Below are 22506 nucleotides of genomic sequence, written 5' to 3'. Positions count from 1 at the left end.
GCCCAGCACTCCGTCCTTTTTTCTTTAAGCCAAAGAAAAAAGGACCAGCAGGTTGGACGTGAAAAATGTGTGTGTGCGCATGCATACATTTGCAAGCACACAGGTTTATATAGGTATTATTATTGGATGAAAAAAATTCTGGCTTTTTGTTTGTTTGTATTTCTCTCTCTTTAAGTCTAAATCGAGTTTTATGACTGTTCAAGGTATGAGAGGAAATGATGCCTATTTTGGCAAGTTGTGGGCAGCCCTCTTACTTTTGTCTTCTAGATCCTTCCTTTGACAAAAGGAAAGGAGAGAGTTATGTTTCAGGAGGAGCCTGTGAGGAACCCCTCCTGAGCCAGACAGCCCCCAGCCCAGCAGGACCCTCCCCTAGCCTGGCCTCACTCTGGGCTACTCTGTGCGCCTGCCCCCGCCCCCCACGTGAAGACCTGAGATTGAGCGTGGATTTCTGTTCTCCACCAGCTCTGCAGCAAGGGCCCTGCCAGAGGCGTCGCTTCCCGTCACCTCCTCTTCCTGCTCCCAAGTAGAGGCACCTAAACAGAGATTAGATTTCTGGTTTCAAGGCATTTTGAACCAAGCGCGCTGACAGAACACGAGTGAGTTAGCTCATCTCTCTCCTCTACGGTCCCTGGTCTGAGTGTTCCTTGATGGCAAAGCGACCAGGAGAGAGTTGATTTGCATCTTAAGACCTATGGGTAACGCTTCTGGAGTGGGGAGTTTTATTTAGCAACTGCTGGAACTTGTGTACGGGGTCGGGAAGGAGGTGGAGCTGACCCCGATCGGGCTGTCAGAGACGGGGGCGTACGTGGTGCCCACGGCCACGCTGATGCCCCGGACCTCGACGATGGCAGACAGGAGCTGCTGCTGCTGCTGGCGCAGAGTGTCTGCGATGAGCAGGGGCAGGGAGTTGAAGCTGGCTGTGAGGTGCTCCAGCTTTGACTCCAGGCTGCCGATCTGCTTCTCCAGGTCTTCGCTCCGATCATTGAGTTCTGTGATTAAGTCATACATGACGTTCTGCATCTGTGTGGTGAGACAGAGAGATGGGAGACAGAGTGGTGACGAGAGTTCCGGAGAGAACCACCTTGTTAGTGAAGCCTTCCTGCAGGCCCCACCGCTCCTGGCCCTGCCGAGCCTGCTTGATTTTATACTTTTTAATAGCACTGGAGCTCTGGTGGCTAAGGGGTAAAGAACTGTGCTACCAATGCAAAGGTACACAGTTCAAATCCACCAGGTGCTCCGTGGAAGAAAGATAGGCAGTCTCCTTCCATGCAATTTAGTGCCTCTCAAACCCGCTGGAGGGTCAGCTAGCTACAAGTCAGCTCCAAGTTGATGGTACACAACAACTATATTAGGTGCCCCTGACCCAAGCCCTGGTCTTTTCATTGCTTCCTGTGCTTTGGAAAGCTGGTCACTGACAAAGGAAGACAGTAGAAGCAATGCCTGTGAACTGTGGGGTTGGAGAAGCAAGCTCAATGCCCCCTGGACTGCCAGACAAACAATTATGTCTTGGAGAAGATGCAGCCAGGGTGCTTCTCGGAGGGAGGGTGGGGAAGCTCTGCCGCAGGTACTTCGGGCATGTTGTCAGGGGGGCTGGTCCCTGGAGAAGGACATGCTGGGAAAGGTGGAGGGTCAGCGAAGGAGGGGAGGACCCTTGACGTGACGGATCCACACGGCGAGTGTTACAATGGCTTGAGTACAGCAGGATGGTGAGAGCGGTGCAGGGTCTGGGAATCCTGTTCATGTGAGTCACGGCAGACTCAACAGCACCTAACAACCACCACCACCAGAGGAGCTGAGCACGGTGGCGGTTCCGCAGTAAAATCCTCGCCCGCCTTGAGGCAGCACTGGCTTCAGTTCCCAGCCAGTGCCCCTCCATGGCACCCACTTCTCAGTGGCGGTTTATGTGGTGCTATGAGGCGGGTAAGGTTCCAGTAGAGCTTCCAGACAAAGGAAGACAGGAAAGGCCTGGTGATCAGCCAGTGAAGCCCCACAGAGCGCGGCCATCCAGTGCTGTTGTGTATGAGGTCACCGTGAGCTGGGGGTAGACTTGCTATGGCAACTAGCAGAGCCATCAGCACACGGGAGAGTTGCTGGCTTTCTCCTACCACCTCCTTCTTGAGGGCAGGAATCTTTGCCTTTTAGTTACTGATGTGTGCCAAGGGCCTAACTCTGTGTCTGGCACACAGGAGATACTTGGTGAACATTTGTTAATGGGCAAATATACAGGCCTGCTTAGGAAGAGAGCCTGTCTGCATATGATTGATCCTAAAGATGCAAACCCACACCTATCAAGCTGATTCTGACACACAGCAACTTCCCATTGAAGGTTGTGAAGTTTTACAGAGAGAGACAGCCATTCGAACCACTGACCTCTTGGTTAGCAACTCAACACACAACACATGATGCTGTCAGGGCATCTAAAAGTTTAGTAGAACCAATGAGTAATAAATGGGCAGCAGTGACAATGCGCTCTGTCCCTCTCTGATGAGGAAAGGACCATCTGCATCATAAAACAATGCCAATGTAATAATAATAATAATAGAATACTTGAAGGTGCTGAGCACAAAGCCTCCCTCCCTCTGTAGAGCTGGCACTCAGTAACCCTTGTAACTGAATAGTGAAGGTTGTTGTTATGTGCCGTCGAGTCACTTGTGACTCACAGCGACCCTATGTACAACAGCCCTAAACCCTGCACTATCCTGTGCCAATCGCACCATCTCCGACACACCCATCCCGATTACCCCAGTCACTCAATCAATCCACCTCATAGAGGACCTTCCCTTCCTGCACTGTCCCTCCACCCTACCAAGCATGATGTCCCTTTCCAAGGACCGGTCTCTCCTTACAACATGTCCAAAGTATGTCAGATGAAGCCTCAGAATCCTTGCCTCCAAGGAGCAGCCCAGTTTAACGCTCTCCAGGATGAATCTGTTTGTTTTCTTGGCAGTCCAGGGTACATTCAATACTCTTCTCCAGCACCACAGCTCAAAGGCATCAATTCTCCTTCTATCCTCCCTAGTCATTGTCCAACTCTCTGATGCATAACAAGTGATTGCAAAGACCATGGCCTGTATCAGATGCACCTTAGTCTCCAGAGAGACAGGAGGGGGAACAAAAATGGGATACTCCCAAGGAACAAAGAATAAAATAAAACGGAAAAATGAAAACTAAATTGTCTTATGAGACACCAGCATACATAGTTGGCCTTCTTTTTAGGACCATGGTGTGGGGCCCGCTCCTGCCTTCCGTCATCAAGCCCAGCTGCTCCCTCTGCTGACTTAGGCCCTGGTTTAAGCCGAGTCACCTGTGGCCCCAGGGCTCTGTGCAGGACCAGCCCATGTGCTCCACACACAGCCTTTCCTCCTGCTGCAGCGTGTGTCACCCGTGTCACAGGTGTGCAGGGCCTGACCTACTCTGAAGGCGCTTAGCTAGCATTTGCTGAATTAAAGATCAGAAAGAGAAAATGAGAATCAGAGAGGGAGGGAGGAGGGCAGAGGAGAGTCGAGTCACTGAAGCAAACACTGGCAATACCCACACCAGCGTCCACCAGGGAGAAGGTCTCTCCGTCGGTGGACTTGGAGGCGGCCCTGTCCAGGCCTTGGCAAGGCCTTTCCCATCAGCCCATGCAGCGGTGGTGGTAACGGATGCTGTGAGCCTCCCATTTCTGACTCCACTCCTATCAAGGAAGCTTTCTGATAATGATCTGACCGCCTGGTCAAAGGGTTTGTGTTTGACTTGACTCAACCTCATTGCTCTCGGGTTGGAGCCTAATTCATAACTGACCCTCTGGCTGGTTTCCTGAGTCTGTAAGTTGCACAGGAGAAGGTTGCCCATCTTCCTCTTACAAATCTGCTGGTGAATTAGAATCATTAGATACGGCCACCTTTGGGTTACAGGCTATGCCATAAGAGGTCCCTCAGGACCCTCCCCTCCAGTGGCTCAATGGTTAACTGTGAGGCTTCTAAGCAAAAGTCTGGCAGTTCAAATCCACCTGGTGGACCCACATAAGAAAGACTTGGTGATCTGCTCTCATAGAGATTTTTGTTATGTGTTGTCGAATCATAACCCTATGTACAACAGCTCTGATCCCTGTCTGTCCCAAGCCGGTCTCACTGTCTCTGAGACACTAACCCCCATTACCCCAGGCATTGTGTCAATCCATCTCATCTGGGGTTTTCCTTTCCTGCACCATCTCCCCACCTTTCCAAGCATGATGTCCTTCTCCAAGGACTGGTCCCTCTTGGTCACATGCCCAAGTATGTGAGATGGAGCTTCAAAATCCCAGCCTCCAAGGAGCAGCCTGGTTTGATGCTCTCCGGGACAGCCCTGTCTGTTCTCTTGGTGGTCCATGGTATGTTCAATACTCTTCTGCAGCACCACAACTCAAAGGCATCGATTCTTGTAATAAACATTACAGCCTAGAAAATCCTAGGGAACAGTCACCATTGGTCAGAACCAATTGGAAGGTTGATTGGAAAGCTTGGGTTTGGTGCTAGCCTGTGGGATCCTTGTTCACGGGATGGGCAGAGCTTTCCTGGCTTTGGATAGCAGTGCTGTAGGTCAACACACTTCCGGTTTTGGGTGGTGAGGTTCCCCCGGCTGCATTGGCAGAGGGCCACATGGGGGTCACTTTGCCTCTCCCAAGGTATCACAGCAATTTGGGCTTTTGGTGACCTGCCAGCGAACCCCAACCTTATTTCATCCTACATTTCAAGTTATGCCAGGCAGATACAGAAACCATCAGTACCCTCAAGTGCCAAGGGAACAGGAGAAAAAAAATTAGAGAAGCAAATAGGAGTAAAAGAAAGTAGTGAAAAATTTAAAAGCCAGAGGGAAAATGGGGGGCAGAGGGGGTCAAGAGGAGAGTTGAAACAGTGCTACCACCCCACATGAGCTGGTGCAGCCAGAAGAGGGGTCACCAGATAGAGCAAAGACTGCTCCTCTCCAATGAGCTCTGTTCTTTCAAGAGTAGGGCCCCGTACTGGGGACATCCTTAGAGGAGACGATGACTTTAGAAGAGAAAGTACTTCCTTCCTTAATTAACATTCATAGAACCTCCTCAAGGTGTCCATAATTCCCGGAATGCACAGACCTACAAATGTACTGACCGAACGGGCATCCGACGGTTCTGAACACGGAGCCTGGACCCTGTCTTCCAGCCTCGGTCCTGCCACTGCCAACTGCCCGACCTTGGGACAGTCACCGTGCGCCTTTGAATCCTGGTTTCCTCATCTGTATTCAAAATCAGTTCTACCATCTGCAAAAGCCTTTAGAGTTTACAGAACATCTCCAAAGGTATCACTTTACTTGATCACTGGCGCCTCAGATGGTAGGAATTACTTTTACATTGCAATGGAAGAAACGGGGAGCTATCAAATAAAGAGGCCACGCCATCTTTGTCACCCTGTAAGATAACTATTCAATATAAAAAATAATATTTGGAGGTCACACACCATGTTCTTAATCTAGAAAGGACCAAAGGGCAGGGAGGGGTGGTGGAGGGTAGGAGGAGGAAGTATAAAGACAGCAGAGAGAAGGAACACAACAGTGTTGTCTCCCCTGCTCTGTTGCCTGGTGACAGGATGCCACGGGGAAGGTGGACCAGTGGGAAATATGCTAGGCTGCTGCCAAGACCTTGAGTGAATGTCCTGGGAGGAAAAGACAAAGGCTGGAAGAATGTCAGAGTTCACCCCCTCTGGATCTCCCACGGGGGTAAGGGCTGTCCCCAGACAGCCTCCTGAACTCTTTCTGAACACCCTTGCTTTATAGACAGCTTGATCTCCTGAGGAGTTATGGTTTAATCTGCCCAGTTCAACCAAGTGTCCAATTCACTGAGGTTTTTGTTTTACCCATTCTGCTCTCTGTTGGGCCCCAGCTATGTGAGATTGGTGGTGTACAAATGAAGGTTGAAAGTCCAGTTTGCCTGCTATTCCCAGGTCAACAAAGGGCTACTTCAGTGCGTCCTGCCAAGTGAGAGACAAGGCTGGAAGCGCTGTTATCTGCAGAAGATCTCAAAGTATTTTCTGGGCCGGGGAGCTGTTCCTGATGCATAGAGCTATTTCCTATGGATAAGGGAGGGCCTGCAGCCTTGTTTTCTTGCACAACCGTCTTCCTGGTCACAGCTAATTGGCCTAAATGTAGAAACGTGACTCAAACTGGCCAATCATATAATATCTTCTAAGAACTTAAAATTAAGACCAACAGGAGGCCAATTAGTCTTTGCCTGTGGCTAGAATTATAATATGCTCTTTCTGGATTGGGAGCCTGCCATTGTCAGCCACAGAGACAGGAGGCATAGAAAGCTGTCAAGAGAAAGGAAAGAAGAAGAAAGAATTGACGTAATCACCTGAAAAAGCGAGAAGAGATGGCTAGAGACTGCTGGCTGGGTGGGAGGTCTTTCCAGATCCCTGACCACATACTGGCTTTCAGGTTTGTCTGGAATGAGACTCTCTGTGTTATAGTAGCGTAAGTTGTATGCTATTGACTGCTACCCTAAAAGCTGCCAGTTTTAACTCGTCAACAGCACCGCGAAAGAAAAGCCTGGCAGCCTGATTCCATAAGGGTTATAGCCAAGAAAATGCTATGGGAGGCAGTTCTGAGCTGTAACACATGGAGCTACCATGAATCAGAGTTGCCTCAACAATGTTGGATTTATAATAAATTCCTACATGTTCTTGTTGTAATAGATTCCTCTATTTTAAAGAATGTTCCAGTGGGTTTCTGATATTGGAATCCAGGAACAATAAGCAACACCTCTCAAGCCCCAGGAGTTCTCCCATGCACTGTGGGTGCTCCTGTGCTCCATTCTACCCTCCGCGCCTCCAGGCACCCGGGAACTACTCTCCAGCTAAGTGCCCTCCTCTCTAGGCACACAGGCCTGTGGGCTTCTCCCCGACAGTGGCAAGCCACTTACCCCCTGATTGGAGTCCTTGCGGGCTTGGGAGGCCTTCTCTTTGGCTTGATCCCATTATTGAACAAGACGCCTGCACGTGGCCCCACAACCAGCAATTTCTCTGATTGCACCCTCTTTTCAAAGGGTGCTTAATTTGCCTGAGGGAGTTTCTCTTGCTTACCCAGGGAATGAGTTCCATTATGGTAATTGACATCTGCTGGAATGTTCTGCCAGCCTGGCCCTGGGCTGTACACTTGATATACAATTTCTATCAAGCGGCAGTGAGCAGAGGGGACCAAAGGGGGGAACTCAGCTCTGCCAGCAGGGCAGCCTTCAGTACCTTCACTCCAATGATTTGCAAGAGAAGCGAGTTTCTCTACACTATTTACAGCAGTTCAGTGCCAGAAATGGAGGGTGACAGTGTGATATCCAGCCCCAGGCTCTCAAAGGAGGGCATTCTTTTTTGGTATCTTCACATTCATCTTGGACTGTCTGCCTCTTGAGACAAAGTCAAAGGAATATATCCCCTCTTTAATTTGGGCTGAGAAAAACTAGGGTTTAAAGATTGATGTTTTGATGGCCTAGTGGGTAAAGGACATCATGCTTGGAAGGGTGGGAGGTCAGCCAAAGAGAGGAAGACCCTCAGTGAGATGGATTGACGGTGGCTGGAGCAATGGGCTCGATTGAGTATAGCAGGGATGGTGACGGTGGCACAGGGCAGGGCTGGGATCAGATCCGCGGGTAAAAAGCTGCCCTGCCAACCAAAAGGCAGGTGGTTTGAATCCACCAGCTGTTCCTTATGAGAAGGATGGGTAATCTCCTTGTGTGAGATTTACTGCCTCTGAAAATCGACTGCAGGGCCAGCCATGAGTCGGTTCTGACTCAATGGCACATGACAACATAAAGGTTACAATAGCAAACCAGAACACTTTTTCTCAGGTTTTAACCTCATGTCTCATTGCTGGCCCTCAGCATCATTCTGGTCCTTATTAACATGCTTCCAAACCAACTGACTGGACTCATGGTGACCCCGTGTGTGCCAGAGTAGAACTGTGCTCCACAGAACGTTCAGTGGCTGATTTTTTGGAGCCTGGTTGCCAAGCCCTTCCTCCAAGGTGCCTCGAACTGCCAACCTTTTAGTTAGCAGTCAAGCATGTTAACAGTACCACTCAGGGACGCCTCGCCTCGCTTGCTTCCCCTCTGTGCTAACTCAAGCTCATTCTTAAAAGCCCTGTAATGCATAGCTAATAAAAGAACACACTAAAAAGAGGAATAGGTCAGCTAACTAATACCAAGCAAAGGCAAACTTGGGCTATTTAACTTAAAGAATAAATGTCAGGTTTTAAAAGACAAGACAACACTGTCAGACCGCAACTGTCCAGAATCTGACCCAGATTATTTGTTAACCAAAGAAGAATTCTTCTTCCTTGTCTGGACACAGTCAGGTCTTCACAACTGCGCCCAAGGCATTTATGTGCCAGCATCTGAGAACTTGTTAGGGTGTCTTCAGATTTTGCCACTCACCTTGGAAAGGTCCACCAGGGTGTTGGCTTGGTCACTCAGCTTCCTCTGTTCCATCTTGACACTCCTCAGCCTGGGGGGAAAAGTCATGACAGTCACACTCTGCAAGTGCACAGAGAGTGTTACCCCACTGACGGTTCCTGTACCAGAAACAGTCCAATTAGTCTCATTTGGGAACCCAGCATGGGACCTTGAACACGGGTAACAAGGGATCAGAATCAAAAGCTTGTCAAGTCTCCAAGAAAGTCAACTATTGCTTCCATGTGTGCCTGGCCTGACGTCTGTTAGTTTCCTCACTTGACTCCGTTCCTTTCTCTGCCTCTTTATGCCTTTGCTCAGGAAGCTCTAGAGGCTTAGTTGTAAGGAGTTGTTGTGCTGTCATCCCCAAAGCAGGAAGTTCAAATCCATGAGCTGCTCTGAGGGAGAAAGATGGGTAAGCTGCTCCCATGTAATGTACAGCCTCTGAAAACCTGCTGGAGGGGTCAGCTCTGAGTCTGTTTAGACTAGGCAACACTTAATAACATGGCTTTGTCAAGGAGTTAATAGATGGTGCAAACAGTTAAGCATTCAGTTACTAACTGAAAGTCAGTGATTTGAACCCACCCAGAGGGAGGGCAATCTCTTTCTGTGTGATCAACTGCCTCTAAAAACCTGCTGGAGGACAGGTATGGGTGAGTTCCGAATCTACAACACACAACGAGAGAAGTTCCTCAAAGGTCACAGCCTTGAAAACCCTAAAACTAAAACTCCCAACTCACTGCCATAGAGTTATTCTGACTCCGCAACTCTCCATCAGGTTTCTGAAGTTGTAAATCTTTACAAGAGATGACTGCCCATCTTTCTCTTGTAGAGTAGCCGGTGGATTTGAACCACTTTTGTTAGCACTACGCAATGCACTATAGAACTTGAAAATCCTATGGTCTATAGAGTTTATCTTTCAATATGGATTGTCTAGCCATTATTTGACTTTGCTATAAAAATGGGCAGAAATATGTAAATGAGTGGCTTAGCCTATATACAAGGGGATTGACTATCTACCATTCCACAAGGGGACTGGTCAGTCCCTCCAATAAATTGAACAGTCTAGCCATGGAGACAGGTCTTCCAGCATTACTGAAGAGAAAGCAAAACCATGGAGGACACCCTTCCTTCTCCAGCTACACCAATGGCAACGATACCTTTGGCCGAATTGGAGCTGTGACATGAGAGGAGACCTTAGTGGGGAGAGCCAATATAGGCAGGACTGAGAAGTTTGTTAGACAATGGAGGGAAAGCCAATACTGGCAGGACTGAGAATTTGGGAACCATGGGCCTGAAGACACAAGGCTCAAGGCTGAGTTGCCTGTGTGCACATTTTGGGAGTTGCCTTGACTGTATTCTATTATTTATCTTATCATAATCTTTTTACATCCCCAGTATGGCTCTGTGTGGTTTGTGAGCTATCACATCAGATTTTTAATCCAGCAATGGAGTAAGACTGATGATGAGATGAGTAAAAAGTGGTACAGCAGTATGGGGAACCTGTCTGACTTCATGGGAATTGGTTTTGTGTTATTATTGATCCTGTGGACAATGATAGTTCCCTTTTGTGAAGTTGATCAAGGTCAGATATGGCCATCCCATTTGGACTTTGCTCTTTTTATAGGGGCACAGTTTTAGTCGACTTGCCTAGGGTAGAACTAGAAGAATGTGGACAGCAACTGTTTTGCTTTATGATAATTTATTTTATGCTTTTGCTTAGGCTGAATATTCTTGAATACCCTACTCTCCACCTTTCAAGGTGTGCCCATACATCCAGGTCAGAATGTTTCATTCCCAACTCTTTTATTATTGTTGTTGTTAAGTGCGATGAGTTGAGCACAACTCATAATGACCCTTTTAACAAAAGACCTGAACACTGTTCTACAACTATCATTGTTTCTCTATATTCTTAAGAGTTTCCAGAGGCATGTTGTTTACAAAGTGGATGCTGCTCCTGCTTCCATGCCTGTCTCAGTCTGGGAGCTCCATCAAACACTGTCCACCATAGGTAACTATTATAACATTTGATACAAGTTACATCAGTACAGCAAATTGACAGACCAGTTCCATACCAATTAGAAGAATGTTTGTCCCAAACATAATTAACACCAATCCTGAGGGTTACAGGCCCAAGGGCCCAACAGCCTTTTAAATACATAGCCCACCCACCAGTTCCTGGTTGACTCTAAACAAGAGGCTTCCACCTCACAGCATATGTGGGAACTCTGGTGGCCTGGTGGTAAGAAACTGCAATTGCAAAGGCACACAGTTCGAACACCAGCTGTTCCACTGGAGAATGATAGACAATCTCTTCCTATGTGATTTACTGTCTCTGAAAACCCACTGGAGGGTCAGCTATGGGTTGGTTCTGACTTGACAGTACACAATAATAACATTATATGTGGGAAAGAAGCTCTAGTGGCCTTTTGGGTAGAGAGTTGTGCTGCCAACTCAAAGACTAGTGGTTTGAATATATCTATTACTTTGAAGAAGAAACGTGGGAAATCTCCTCCTGTGCATTTTTTAGCCTCTGAAAACCTACTGAAGGTTTCAACTCAACAGCAATGAGTGAATGAAATTATACAGAGAAGGAGCCCTGGTGGGTGGTACAAGGGATAAGCCCCAAGCTGCTAACTTAAGATTCACAGTTAGAAGCACTGTGGCAATGGGACAGTTAAAACAGACTTTTGGGCAGGGGGGGCAGGGGGAGAGGAACGAACTGAGGGGCAGGCAGAGAAAATAGTGTAACAATGCATGAATGGAAATCCAAAATCTCTGTAAATGTTCATTAAAATTAATAAAATAAAATAAAAAAAAGAGAGATTCACAGTTAGAATCCACTGGACATCTCTGCCAGAGAAGGACCTGGGCATCTGCTCCGAGAAGATCACAGCCTACAAAACCCTCCAGGCAGTTCCAGTCTGTCTTGTGGAGTCACTATGAGTTGGAATTGACTTGACGGCACACAACAACAATAACAGTATTAAACATCTTGTTCTGCTTTAGGCTGCTGTATGTTGGGGTGTGTGTTTGTAGAATTTGAGAACCTTCAAGACTTTATCCTAATATCTTTTACCTTCCTCAGCATGCTGCCCAGTGTTTGGCACACAGCATGTAGGGACTGCCTGAGTTCTGGGCCATCACCTCCAGGACCTCTTCTGTGACCCGGAGTCTACTGGAGATGCTGATGGAGCCATGAGGTGCCTGTCCCTCCCTGGTCCCCTGGCCCTGGGCCCGGCACACTCACTGGTGGATGGCCTGGAGGAACTTCCTCTGGTGCTTCCTGACTTTGGCATGGTCAATCTTCTTTAGCAGTTTTGTGTGTTTATAGATGAGCCAGGTTTCCCGGAGGACGTTGGCAGCAGCGTTCTTGATCTGAGGAAAGAGAAATACAGAAGGCTGCTAGCAGATTCATTTTCCCAGCTTCACATTAAATGCATTCTATATTTGCTGATCTGAGGCTCCCTTATAAGGAGACTGCAGTGATCTCTTACTCAAAATCATGAACTCTTAGAAAAGGTGATTAAAATGCATCTCTCACAATCCTATACTGGACACAGTAGACGAGCTTGGAGTTGCGGGGTGTTTCTTGTTTTTTTCTTAATTATTTCAGTACTTCCTCCTGCCTGCTGAGGCTGACACTATATTTAGAGAGGCTCCATTCCCCAGGGCTTTGAGGCCTGGGGCACTCTTTCAAGAAATACATACATGCCACAGCTGCCTCGCCCACAGAGCCCTGTGGTCTACCTGAGGTTTTGTATAGGGCACATGGTACATTTCTTGGATTCTGAGAGTAAACAGATTTCCTATCAGTTGGAGATTTTAAAAGTCCTCTTCGGAGAAAGGTCTTTCCCGCCCCCAGTAGAACTATAGGTATCAACAAGTCCTTTAGTTAACTCTCCAAATGGGCTAAAACATGCACTCTGCAAGAGTACATGTAAATCCGATAGAATAAAAGTGAAACAATTTCAAAGCAACATCTGAAAATCAGGGAGATACTGAGGTGTGAAACCAGTGCTCCCTCCCCGGGGCTGGCTCCTTGGCTGTGCACAGCAACCACACGTTTCGACATATGACGCTGTCATCTGTTGACATGGAAACCACTGATATCACCCGGCTTACGGCTGAGCTGAGACATATCAATGGCATCCAGATGGCAGAGGACAAAGTTTTAATCCAAACACAGACATCTTCGGCAATTAGTAACAAGAGCAAGAGGAAACATTCTGTATTAAGCACAAACTAAACAGATTTTTTATTAACTGTTCCCATTTCTGTCAGCCGTTGCACGCTGGCACAGGTCCACGGGCCCGGGGCCCGGAAGTGAGCTGGCCAGCAGAGTAGAATTCAGGTTACAAGCCAGAAAGGATTTTAATAAAACTGGAAGGTACAGACCTGCTTCTTCAGACTGACATCAACAGATGGGACGTTGTTAAAATACTGAGACGTGTGGGAAGGCCTAGGAAACATTGTTTTGCAGGCTGATAACTTGTGTGTGTGTGTGTGTGTGTGTGTGTGTGTGTGTGTGTGTGTGTTTAAAAAATTTATTACCAAGGCTGGATTATATTTTTCATTGGCACTGAAGTGATATTTTTAAAAGAACAGCTAAATCTTCTCAGAAATGTCTAAGTGACACAAATATTGCTTTTTTGCTCAGTAAAAATCTACTGTGAAAATGGTTTTAAATGACTTAATTGCCCACCTCGGGTACTTTCTTGCCTGAAAGGAAGCAGGTGGTGGTGGGTGGAAGCTGGAAATGGTGGGTGTCCTGGTGAGGAGGGGGAGGCTGGGGAGGGAGAGGAGGGGGTGGCCTCTGGGGTTCTGCTCTGGGGCTAAAATGAACAGTGATCTCCTAACATGTGACCTCAAGTCAGAAGCAACTCATAGTGGACCCTCCAGTGGGTTTTCAGAGGCAGTAAATCTCGCGGGAGGAGACTGCTCATCTTTACCCTGCAGAATGGCTGGTGGATTTGAACTGTCTGCCTTTGTGATGACAGAGCAACTCCTTCCCAGAGTTCCACTGTCACGAACAGGAAACCTTTCTCTGTTCTATGCTTTCTCAGGGCGAGGGGATAGTCTCACCCCTGAATTCTTCAGTCTCTGGGGCTTCCCAGACTTGACTGATTCCATTTAGTTCCATCCATGGCACCTCCACTTATGTCAGGAAAGAGCTGTGACTCACACAGTTTTCAGTGGCTGATTCCCACTCTCCCCACCCCCCAGGAGTAGATACCAAGTCTTTCCTCCTCAGTGCCTCTGGGTTGACTCAAATTGGCAAACTTTCAGTTAGCAACTGAGCATGTGGACCATTAGCACTATCCTTCTGCTCAGCCTCCAAGAAAAGTCTCAGAGGGACACAAAGGGGCGGTAGGGAATCCTGGCCCAACGTGAACGAAGATCAGCAGAGCCAAGGGACGGGCGTCTGATCCTTGGACTTCTGATGGGGTCACGAATGTCAATGCTGACAGGACTTTGACAATCTTCTCTGCGTTGGTGTGGAACAAACATTTGACATTAGAAAGGCTGCGAATGACTCCTCATTCCGCCAGCTATTAAGCAATTCAAGAGCAAATGCTCATTTATCTGGAAAAACCAGCTGTTGTTGAGTGTATTCTGACTCATGATGACCCCAAATGTGCCAGAGTCCAACTGTGCTCCCACAGCTGGGATCTTCCAGAGCTCCCAGGACTGTCTTCAGAGGAGCCTCTGGGTGAACTTGAACCTCCAAACTGTGGATTAGCGGCTGGTCATGCTAAGGCCACCACTCAAGAACTCAGTTTATGGTCTATGTCTATGTTACGGTGTGCTGTCGAGTTGATTCTGACTCATCAAGACCCCCTAAGACAGAGGGAAACTGCCCATAGGGTCATAGGGTTTCCAAGGCTGTGATCTTTGTGGGAGCAGATTCAGGCCTTTTCTCTCATGGAGCCACCTATAACTTCGAACCTCTAACCTTCCCATTATTGGTTGAGCCATCAGACTCTTTAATTATTTCTCCCCCTGTCCCCCACTTACTGGCTAATGTTTGCTCATTTTTTTGAGAATACAGTCTGTTTTGTTTTGGTTTTGTTCCTTTTAATTGTTTTTAACAATTTTTTAAAACTATTATTATTTTCTGTGTGTGTACCATCAAATAGGATCTGACTGGTACAGGAGGAGATTGCCCCTTCTTCTCCAGCAGAGCATCTGGTGGATTTGAACCACGTACCTCTGGGATTGCAGTACAGCTTCTTTCCACTAGGCCACCAGAGCTCCCTTTGTTCCTTTTAATTGTTTTTAAGACAGGAAAAAAATAATCCTTACTGGAAGGGTTGCTACAAAGTTGCTACAAATGGTGGTTAGAGCTGAGGGCAACTGTTAACTTTCACCAGGTGCCAGGCACGTGTTGGAGCACCTCACATTTTAAGTTTCACAATGTGCTTACTAGGTAGGTTCTAGCATTATTCAGGAGTCCTGATGGTGCAGTTGTTAAGGACTCAGCTATCTGAAAAGCGAGTGGTTTGAACCCACCAGCTGCTCCCCAGGAGAAAGATGTCATTTTCTGCTCCCATAAAGATTTATGGGAACCATGTGGGCAGTTCTGCTCTGTCCTGTGGGGTTGTTGTGCTGTGAGTTGGAGTCAGCTTCACAGCAGCAGGTTTAGTTTGAAGTTGAATATTATCCCCATTTTACAGATGAAGAAATCAAGGCACAGACCAAAACCACAAAGCTGTAGGTGGTAAACTGAGTTAGTGTGCCTGTAAGTGCTTTATAAACTCTAACGTGCCATACAGCTATTCACCATTTTCATCTGGCCCAAGCCTCCCTTTTTAAGCAGGAGGAAGCCACCTTGGAAATTGACTGAAGGCTGGAATCACACAATTAGCTAATGGAAAAGCTAAAGCAAAAGCCGGAACCAAGGAAGGCATACGGTTTTCACGTGGTTCAAGGGAAAGAAAGACCTGACTAGATTTCATCTTTACACAAACAACATTGTTTCCTGTTTTTTAGGATCAAGGAATTGGAAAGAACATTCTCATTTTCCCCCCTTTTCTTTTCTTAATGATCCTAACCCTTATGCACAATGTGACAGAACAGGGAGTCCGCATCCTGCACACTGCACCAGACGAAATGCAAGAGTGGGACCACAGCCGGCCGGGGAGCTGAGAGAGGCAGTCATATCATCTTTATGGGGTTGAACAGGAGGCCCCTGTGTGTTTGAGAAAGTGATGTTAAATGCAAGCCCTGGTGCTGACTCTGAAATTAATTGCCAGCAAACAACCTAGCACAAAGCTAAGTAGATCAATATCTGTGAGAGAAAAAAAAAGAAATAGGCTTTTAACTGCACTGTGCTTTCCCAGGTCGACAGTAAACGCTATTGTGACCAGGTTCTCTCTGCAATTCACCTGGCTGATTGCTTTGAGCATCTTTGGGGTGGGGACAGATGAGACCACGTGCCCCTCCGAGGGTTAGCTGGGCTCCGCAGGACTCCCAAACACTGGTTTCTGATGGGAGCCTGGGCATCCTCTGAGTTCTTCTGATGGGCAGGGCCACTGGGGCTAGAAGATGCTCCCTGGGGAAGGAGGTGGGAGGGGTGGACTTGGGATGGAGACAGCAAACTGGAAGGGACAAGTGTTATGGTATGAATTATGTCCCCCTAAAAGATGTGTGGTAAATCCAAATCTCTGTGCCTGAGGTTATAATCCCAATTGGGGATGGGTTATCTTTGTTATGATAATGAGAAAGGACTGATGTTGATGTATCATGAATCAAGCTCTTTGGAGATATAAAAGAGATTAAACAAGCAAGCAAGTGGGAAGGGACAGAGGACAAAAGTTGTCCAGCCACATGAAGACTGCCCAGGGACCTTCCTCCAGAGCTGACAGAAGTGAAAGCCTGCCCCTAAAGCTGTTGTTGATGTTGTACACTATCAAGTTAGAAACCTCCAACAGGTTTTCAGAGGCAGTAAATTGCATGGGAAGTCAGTACACGTCTTTCTCCCTTGGAGAAAGAAGCTGGTGGCTTTGAACCAAGTACCTTTGAGTTGGCAGTGCAACTCTTGAACATTAAGCCACCCCCAGCTAGCACCCTGCATTTGAACTTCAAGCCTTCTAAACTGTGAGAAAAAGAAACGCTGGTGTTTCTGTTAACAGCAGCATGAGATAACTAAGACAATGAGTGAGGCTGGCCACAACTGAATGGGTTGGAAAGGATCGCTTATGCAGGGGAGGCCAGCTGTCTCACTTCCAAAGCACATGAGCACACAGGCAGATAGTTTTCTGAGGATCCATAAATTTTCTGAGGGGGAAAAAAGTATGCTTTCACTCTGATGGGGGCCAGAAAATGAACTCAGTGACCTACATACTTTTGGAAGGGCTGGAAGATTAATGGGCCTGGGTAAGTAAGTCCTTTAACTAAGATCTCACAAATAATAATGACAGCTCACATTTACCAACTGCTTACTATGTGCCAGGCTCCATGCTAAACACTTTATGTGCGCTTTGCCTCATACACTGTCCACAGTAGATGGCCTCATCGCCGCTTACAGAGCTGCTCTTCCTTATTCGTTCATTCAGAAAACATCCAAGGAACACCTGTGACGGGTCAGACACTGTTCTAGAAAGTGAGGAGACCGTGATGAACAAGCAGATTATGTTCCTGCCCTCATGGAATTTACAATCTGTGGGGGAGACAGTATGCAGTTGGTAAGAGAGCTTCAGACAATAAGTGCTTCAAAGAAAAATGAAGCAGGATCCGGGGCTGGAGAGTGAGGCTATTTATCTGACGAACGGGGATTGTTGTGATGATTAAATGAAAATACACTTACAACAGTTGGCATAGAGCCTGGCCATCGATACATGGTGACTTTAATAATGCCGCTGGTGGCCTCGTCTGTGGGGAGTTATGCTACCAACCCAAAGACGATGCCTCTCTGGCAGTTCAAATGCATCAGCAGCCCCGAGGGAGTGAGATGGCCAGTTACCTCCTGTGTGGTGTAAGGCTTCTGAAGCCCAATGGAAAGCCAGCTATGAGTCGGTTCCGACTCAATGATAGTGAGTTTTGCTCCACTATTGCTAGCATTTTCTCTTCCCCTTTCCCCCCTTAGCAGAAGAAGATAGAACACACACGTCTGTTCCTGTGAGCTCTTAGCTCGAACATCTCATGCCAGTGGCTCGTTCAGGCTGCTTGCTGCAATGGCTGCCCGTCATTCTGCATTGCAGAGTGGCTCTTGGCTAGAGGGTGGGAGTCCCCGGGTGGCACGAATGGTTAAACATTTGACGACCCACCAGGACAGAGGTGCCTCAGAAGAAAGGTCTGGTGGTCTGTTTCTGAAAGGTCCCAGACTTGAAAACCCTCGGGAGCAGTTAGTTCTACTCTGCATACCTGGGTTTGCCCCAAGTTGGAACTGATTTGATGGCAGTTGGTTTGAAGAGAGAGAGAGAGAGAGACAGAGACAACAACGCAAGTCTGGAGTTAAACTGGCTTTCCCTCCTCCGCTTCCAGCAGGCTCAGACTGGAATGATTATTTTCTTTAAGTTTAAATAAACAGATCCCTGGAAGAGACAAAGGGCTGTGGCTGAAAAACTGCCTATTAGCTTAAGAATAAGCCCCCAGCATAGCCAGAGCCCCGGGTGCTACGGGTGCTACGGGTGCTACGTTCAGCCTGGGCCCGCCCTCATCCTTCTGTGGACCCGAGTTTTCTCATCTGAGAACACTTGTTCATCCCTAAAGATCCTTCTTGCTCAAAGTGTTCCTGAAGCCATCATTGAAGAAAAATGGTATCAAACCTGTCTGGGAAACAACCTTTGGGGTGTTCTAATTTAGATATCCCTTCTCAGGAGAATTAGTATTCCTAATAAAAGTTCAATTGATTAGTTGATAAGTTTAAAGAAATTAGGCCTTTCTCTGGGAATTCACTCATCTGCCCAACTAGCTGTCAACTAGCAGTCTAGTCCTCTTATTCTGTATCCAGGGTAACAATGACCCCCCCACTGCCCATCAAATGCCCCCACCCAGCATGAAGGAGTCCCTGGGGGACACAAACACTTAAGTATTGGCCTGCTGAACAAAAGGTTGATGGTTTGAAGCCAACCAGAGGTGCCTTGGAAAACCGGCCTGATCCTCTGCTTCTGAAAGGTCACAAACTCCATGGTGAACAGTCTACTCGGCCAGCAGGGGTCAGAGTGAGTTTGACTCAACCAGACAGGAACTCAGAACTGAGCATGAATCTCTGAGTTTGTCTAATAAGGGGAGTTGTTGTTTTCCTAGAATGATTGTGATAAAACTTTGAAATATGCTCAAAATGACGAGTTTTCCTTAGCACACGGGGTTGCTCCTGGGGAGCGGCTGACAACTGTTGAGCAGGGCAGTGAAATGTGCCAAACTGGGCTCTAGAATCTAAGGAGATCCCTGGGCAGGCATGAGCAGGGCAAGGAAGCTGAGTGAGCAGAGCAGCTCAAAAGCTCTTGACGGAGCAAGATGGAGAGCTGGTGGCCTTGAGTCTGGTAAGACAGACAGACAGCTGGAGAGGTCAGCATGTCTGAACAGCCATGACAAGGCTGAGTCAGCTTCTAAAATTGCTCTGTCTGACCTCTGTGGGCCTCGGTGATGGGGATAAATCTTCATCTCTGGAGACCAGAAGATGGGTGCTGTCATTAACAGGCCACAGAAATCAAGAAAAGGGACAGGTTTGAGGAAATATGGGTTTGAATTGGGTCTCAGTCATTGATTTCATGGGGAAATGTGCTTAGAGGGTATCTATCTAGGACAAGGGTAAGGGGACGAACCTCAGGCAGTCATTCTCGCCATGGCGCTGTTAGAAGGTTTGACCTGATCGTAGGCATAAGTGAGCACTACATCTGGCCGTGCACCTCCCAGGCCACCGGGCAGCCTGCTGTGCCTTTGGAAAGCAGAGATGCTCTCTGAGGGCAGTTGGTTACCAGAGATTAAGAATGATGTCAAGGATCACTCTTAACAAATTCTGGGAGACTAGCACAGGCGTGGTACCCAGGGAATGACCTCTTGTAGTGGGGGTTAGTTACATAAAACCAAAAAATGGGGACATGCAGCCTTGAGTGGGAGACGAGATGGGAATCTAGTACCTTTTAACAATCTCTCTGTGTGTCATTTACATATATATTATCTAGTAGCCCAGATATTAGCAATGCCTTGTAATTACAGCATAACAATGGCAGTAACTGCAGAGTCAGTGTGGGAAGAAGACCTGATTACATTAAAGACAGAGATGACGGTGCCACCATGCTTGACAGATTACACGAGGAACAGAAGAAAGGTCATGAGGTTTAGGGGAGCCAAAAACGGAGCTCTCACCCTGTGCTGTCAGATCCTCCCCACCACCTTCCCCCCAAAACTAACTAAAAATAGTGGTGATGCCAGTGCCGATGATTGGGATGATGCCCTTACAGAAAGACAGACAGGATGAATCAATACTGGAGCAGTCTGAGTATTTTTGTGATTAATAAGATTAATACATTTCAATAACTCTATTTTTTTATTAGGTGTTTTGAGAATTAAGATTTTATGTACTTGGATTGTTAAATGCTCCACATCTTCATTTTCCCTCTTTTATGTAATTAAGAGATTGCTTTTGTTACATCAATTAATTGTCTACTCCTGGGAGGTTTGCAATTATGCCACTGTTGGCTCCTCCTGTGATTAGATCACGGACCCAGAGCGGCACAGACAGAGTGTTCTTAACAGATAAAAGACTGGTGGTTTGAAACCACCCAGCAGCACTGTGATCAATGGGCTTGTGATCCGTTTGTGGAAGGTCACAGCCATTGAAAACACTCTGGAGCCAAGTTCAGTGCTGACATACACAAGGTCGCCATGAGAGAGTGACAAGACAGCAGTGTCTTTTTCTGGAGTCCCTGTTGTTATTAGGTGCCGGCTAGTCAATTACACTTCATGTTGTTCTGTGACAGTAAGTCTGAACCGACTCTTGGCTGACCCTCCAGCAGGGTCTTCAGAGACTACAAAGGAGGAGATTTCCCATCCTTCTCCACAGAGCAGCTGGTGGCTTCTAGCTCCCTGCCTTTGGGTCGACAGCGTATTTCCTTAGCACTAGGTCTTCAGAGCTCCCTCGTCGATTCATAGTGGCCCTACTAACAACAGACTGAAACCGTGCCCTAGCCTGTGCCATCCTCACAACCTCTTCAAGTCTGTTGTTGCAGTCATTGTGCCAATCCATCTTATAAAAAAGGTCTTCCTTTTTTGCTGAGGAAAGAGGTGTCATTGAGATCACGTTGGGATAAGTTGAGGGTCACTGGAAGAGAGGACAACCTGGAGTCTCTGGGTGGTACAGTTACATGATCCCCTACTAGCCAGAAGATTGATGGTTTGAATCCACCCAGGGGCACCCTGAAGGACAGGCCTGGGGAGGAGTAGTTGTACTCTACACTTCTTGGGTCACTATGAGTCGGAATCAATTGGTAGCAACTACCAACAAGTGATTCGAGTTTTCTCTGAGAAGCCACTGAGATCTTCTGAATCTACGCCACGAGGCATCTCTCTTACCATGAACTTCCTAGCTGGATTTCCTGGCCCATTTAGAAAGGACAAGGGATTGAGTAGGAATGCCTGGGGGAAGAAAGGTGGGCTTCTCCTGGCGCAGGCCAGAGGGAGCTAAGACCACAGCAGGCCAAGCAAGTGCTGGGTTTCACTTCAGATAAGGCTATGTAAAAGAACATTTGGAGGCTCCAATACCATGGGTTTGACAAGCTCTCTGTAAATACTATTCCTTTTGTGTTGTTTATTTGTCAGAGAACAGATATTAGACATCAACAGGACATTTCAACAGATTTAAGTGTTCTCAGAAAAAGAAGATGTTATTAGATTAAAAAGGTGCTTTGTACTACTGGACACGCCGTAAGTTTCTAGTGATTTGATTTTCAATGTCTCCTTTTTGAAAAGTTAAATGGTCTTGAGGAGGGTTTTGAAGAATTATTTTTGAAAGACTGAAATTAGCAATCACAATCTCATCTCCTTCCACAATTATGTTGCAAAAAAATTGGTTTATTTTCCTGGCGTGTAAGAGAGCTAGCTCTCCTCAGCTTTATTTTCCTCCAGTGCCTGATTTACTGAGTGAAAAATGGAGAAGACAAAGCGATTGCTTGAAATACAAAGTATAGATGTGGTTTTGAAAAAGCAAACCAGAATACACAAAGAAGACAATTAGTGTCCTTGTTCCAGGTAAACAGCTTCCGAGAAGATTCTGGGGTGCATCGCTAAGTTGTTTCAGGATAATGGATGCAAGCTTATTTGCATTTAGGTGTTCCAATAACTTTTATTATTTCTTTAACACCAAGCATGGCTTTCGCATACCGATTAGAAGGGGCTGGAGGAGAGAGACCAGGGACAGGATCCCTCGTGAAACCCAGGCTGGTCTTCCCCACAGACTCAGCCTTCAAGCCTGCAATCTTGGTATTATAAATCACGTTTTCTTTTGTACGGCTGGCAGCTCAGGGCCATGATGTACCTCGTAACACCCTTTGTACATCAACAACATAAGAATATTCGCCTGTACTCTTCCTTTTAACATCTGTGGAGGCTCTTTAAAGAACTCAATAAATGTAATCAAAGACTGAACAATCAAACACCATAAATAATTCTGCCAGGAAACTGGAGAGGCCTTGGCAACTGCACATTCTTCCACTGCCTTCCTGGAGTGCACGCCGGCTCTCTGTCACTCTCCCTCTCTTTTTGTTCTCCTTTCCTGTGTTTGTCCCCATTCCCAACACATTTTTATGCTCTGCAACATTAATCACTGAGTATTTTATTTAGCTTTTTTTTTAAAAAAAAGGCAAATAAAAAGTTGTTGTTTATACATCCTCTGAACCCCTTTAATCCAAAAGGAAGACTTGTCTTGGAGGTTGAGGCTCTTTCCCATGCAGCTCCCACTCCCACCCCGCCCAGGAGGGATCTTGGAGCTAAGAACCCCCATTCCAGGGTTCTTGGAGTGAAGATCCCCATCCCAGCGTTCTTGGAGCTAAGACCCCCACTCCAGGGTTCTTGGCACTAAGACCCCCACTCCAGGGTTCTTGGAACTAAGACCCCCACTCCAGGGTTCTTGG

General features: G+C 47.1%; 1 protein-coding gene across 2 annotated transcripts in view; it reads right to left on the bottom strand.

The window, feature by feature from the left end:
* Positions 1 to 203: 203 nt before the first annotated feature.
* The window catches only part of KCNN3 (potassium intermediate/small conductance calcium-activated channel, subfamily N, member 3), a 222921-nt gene continuing 200618 nt past the window's right edge, over positions 204 to 22506 (bottom strand). The window contains exons 6-8 of one of the 2 annotated variants that reach the window (XM_006895836.1): positions 11682 to 11809; positions 8417 to 8486; positions 204 to 1020 (exon numbers count right to left, since the gene is read on the bottom strand). In XM_006895836.1, the coding sequence (XP_006895898.1) occupies positions 724 to 1020; positions 8417 to 8486; positions 11682 to 11809 (495 nt within the window). In that variant the 3' untranslated portion in view covers positions 204 to 723. The remainder of the gene's footprint in view (positions 1021 to 8416; positions 8487 to 11681; positions 11810 to 22506) is intronic. The other variant, XM_006895835.1, reaches the window with a different exon arrangement.

This window comes from Elephantulus edwardii, unplaced genomic scaffold, assembly GCF_000299155.1.
Source record: "Elephantulus edwardii isolate Elephantulus edwardi_28Jun2011 unplaced genomic scaffold, EleEdw1.0 scaffold00176, whole genome shotgun sequence".
Lineage (NCBI taxonomy): Eukaryota > Metazoa > Chordata > Mammalia > Macroscelidea > Macroscelididae > Elephantulus > Elephantulus edwardii.
This window is presented reverse-complemented; position numbering and strand designations above follow the sequence as displayed.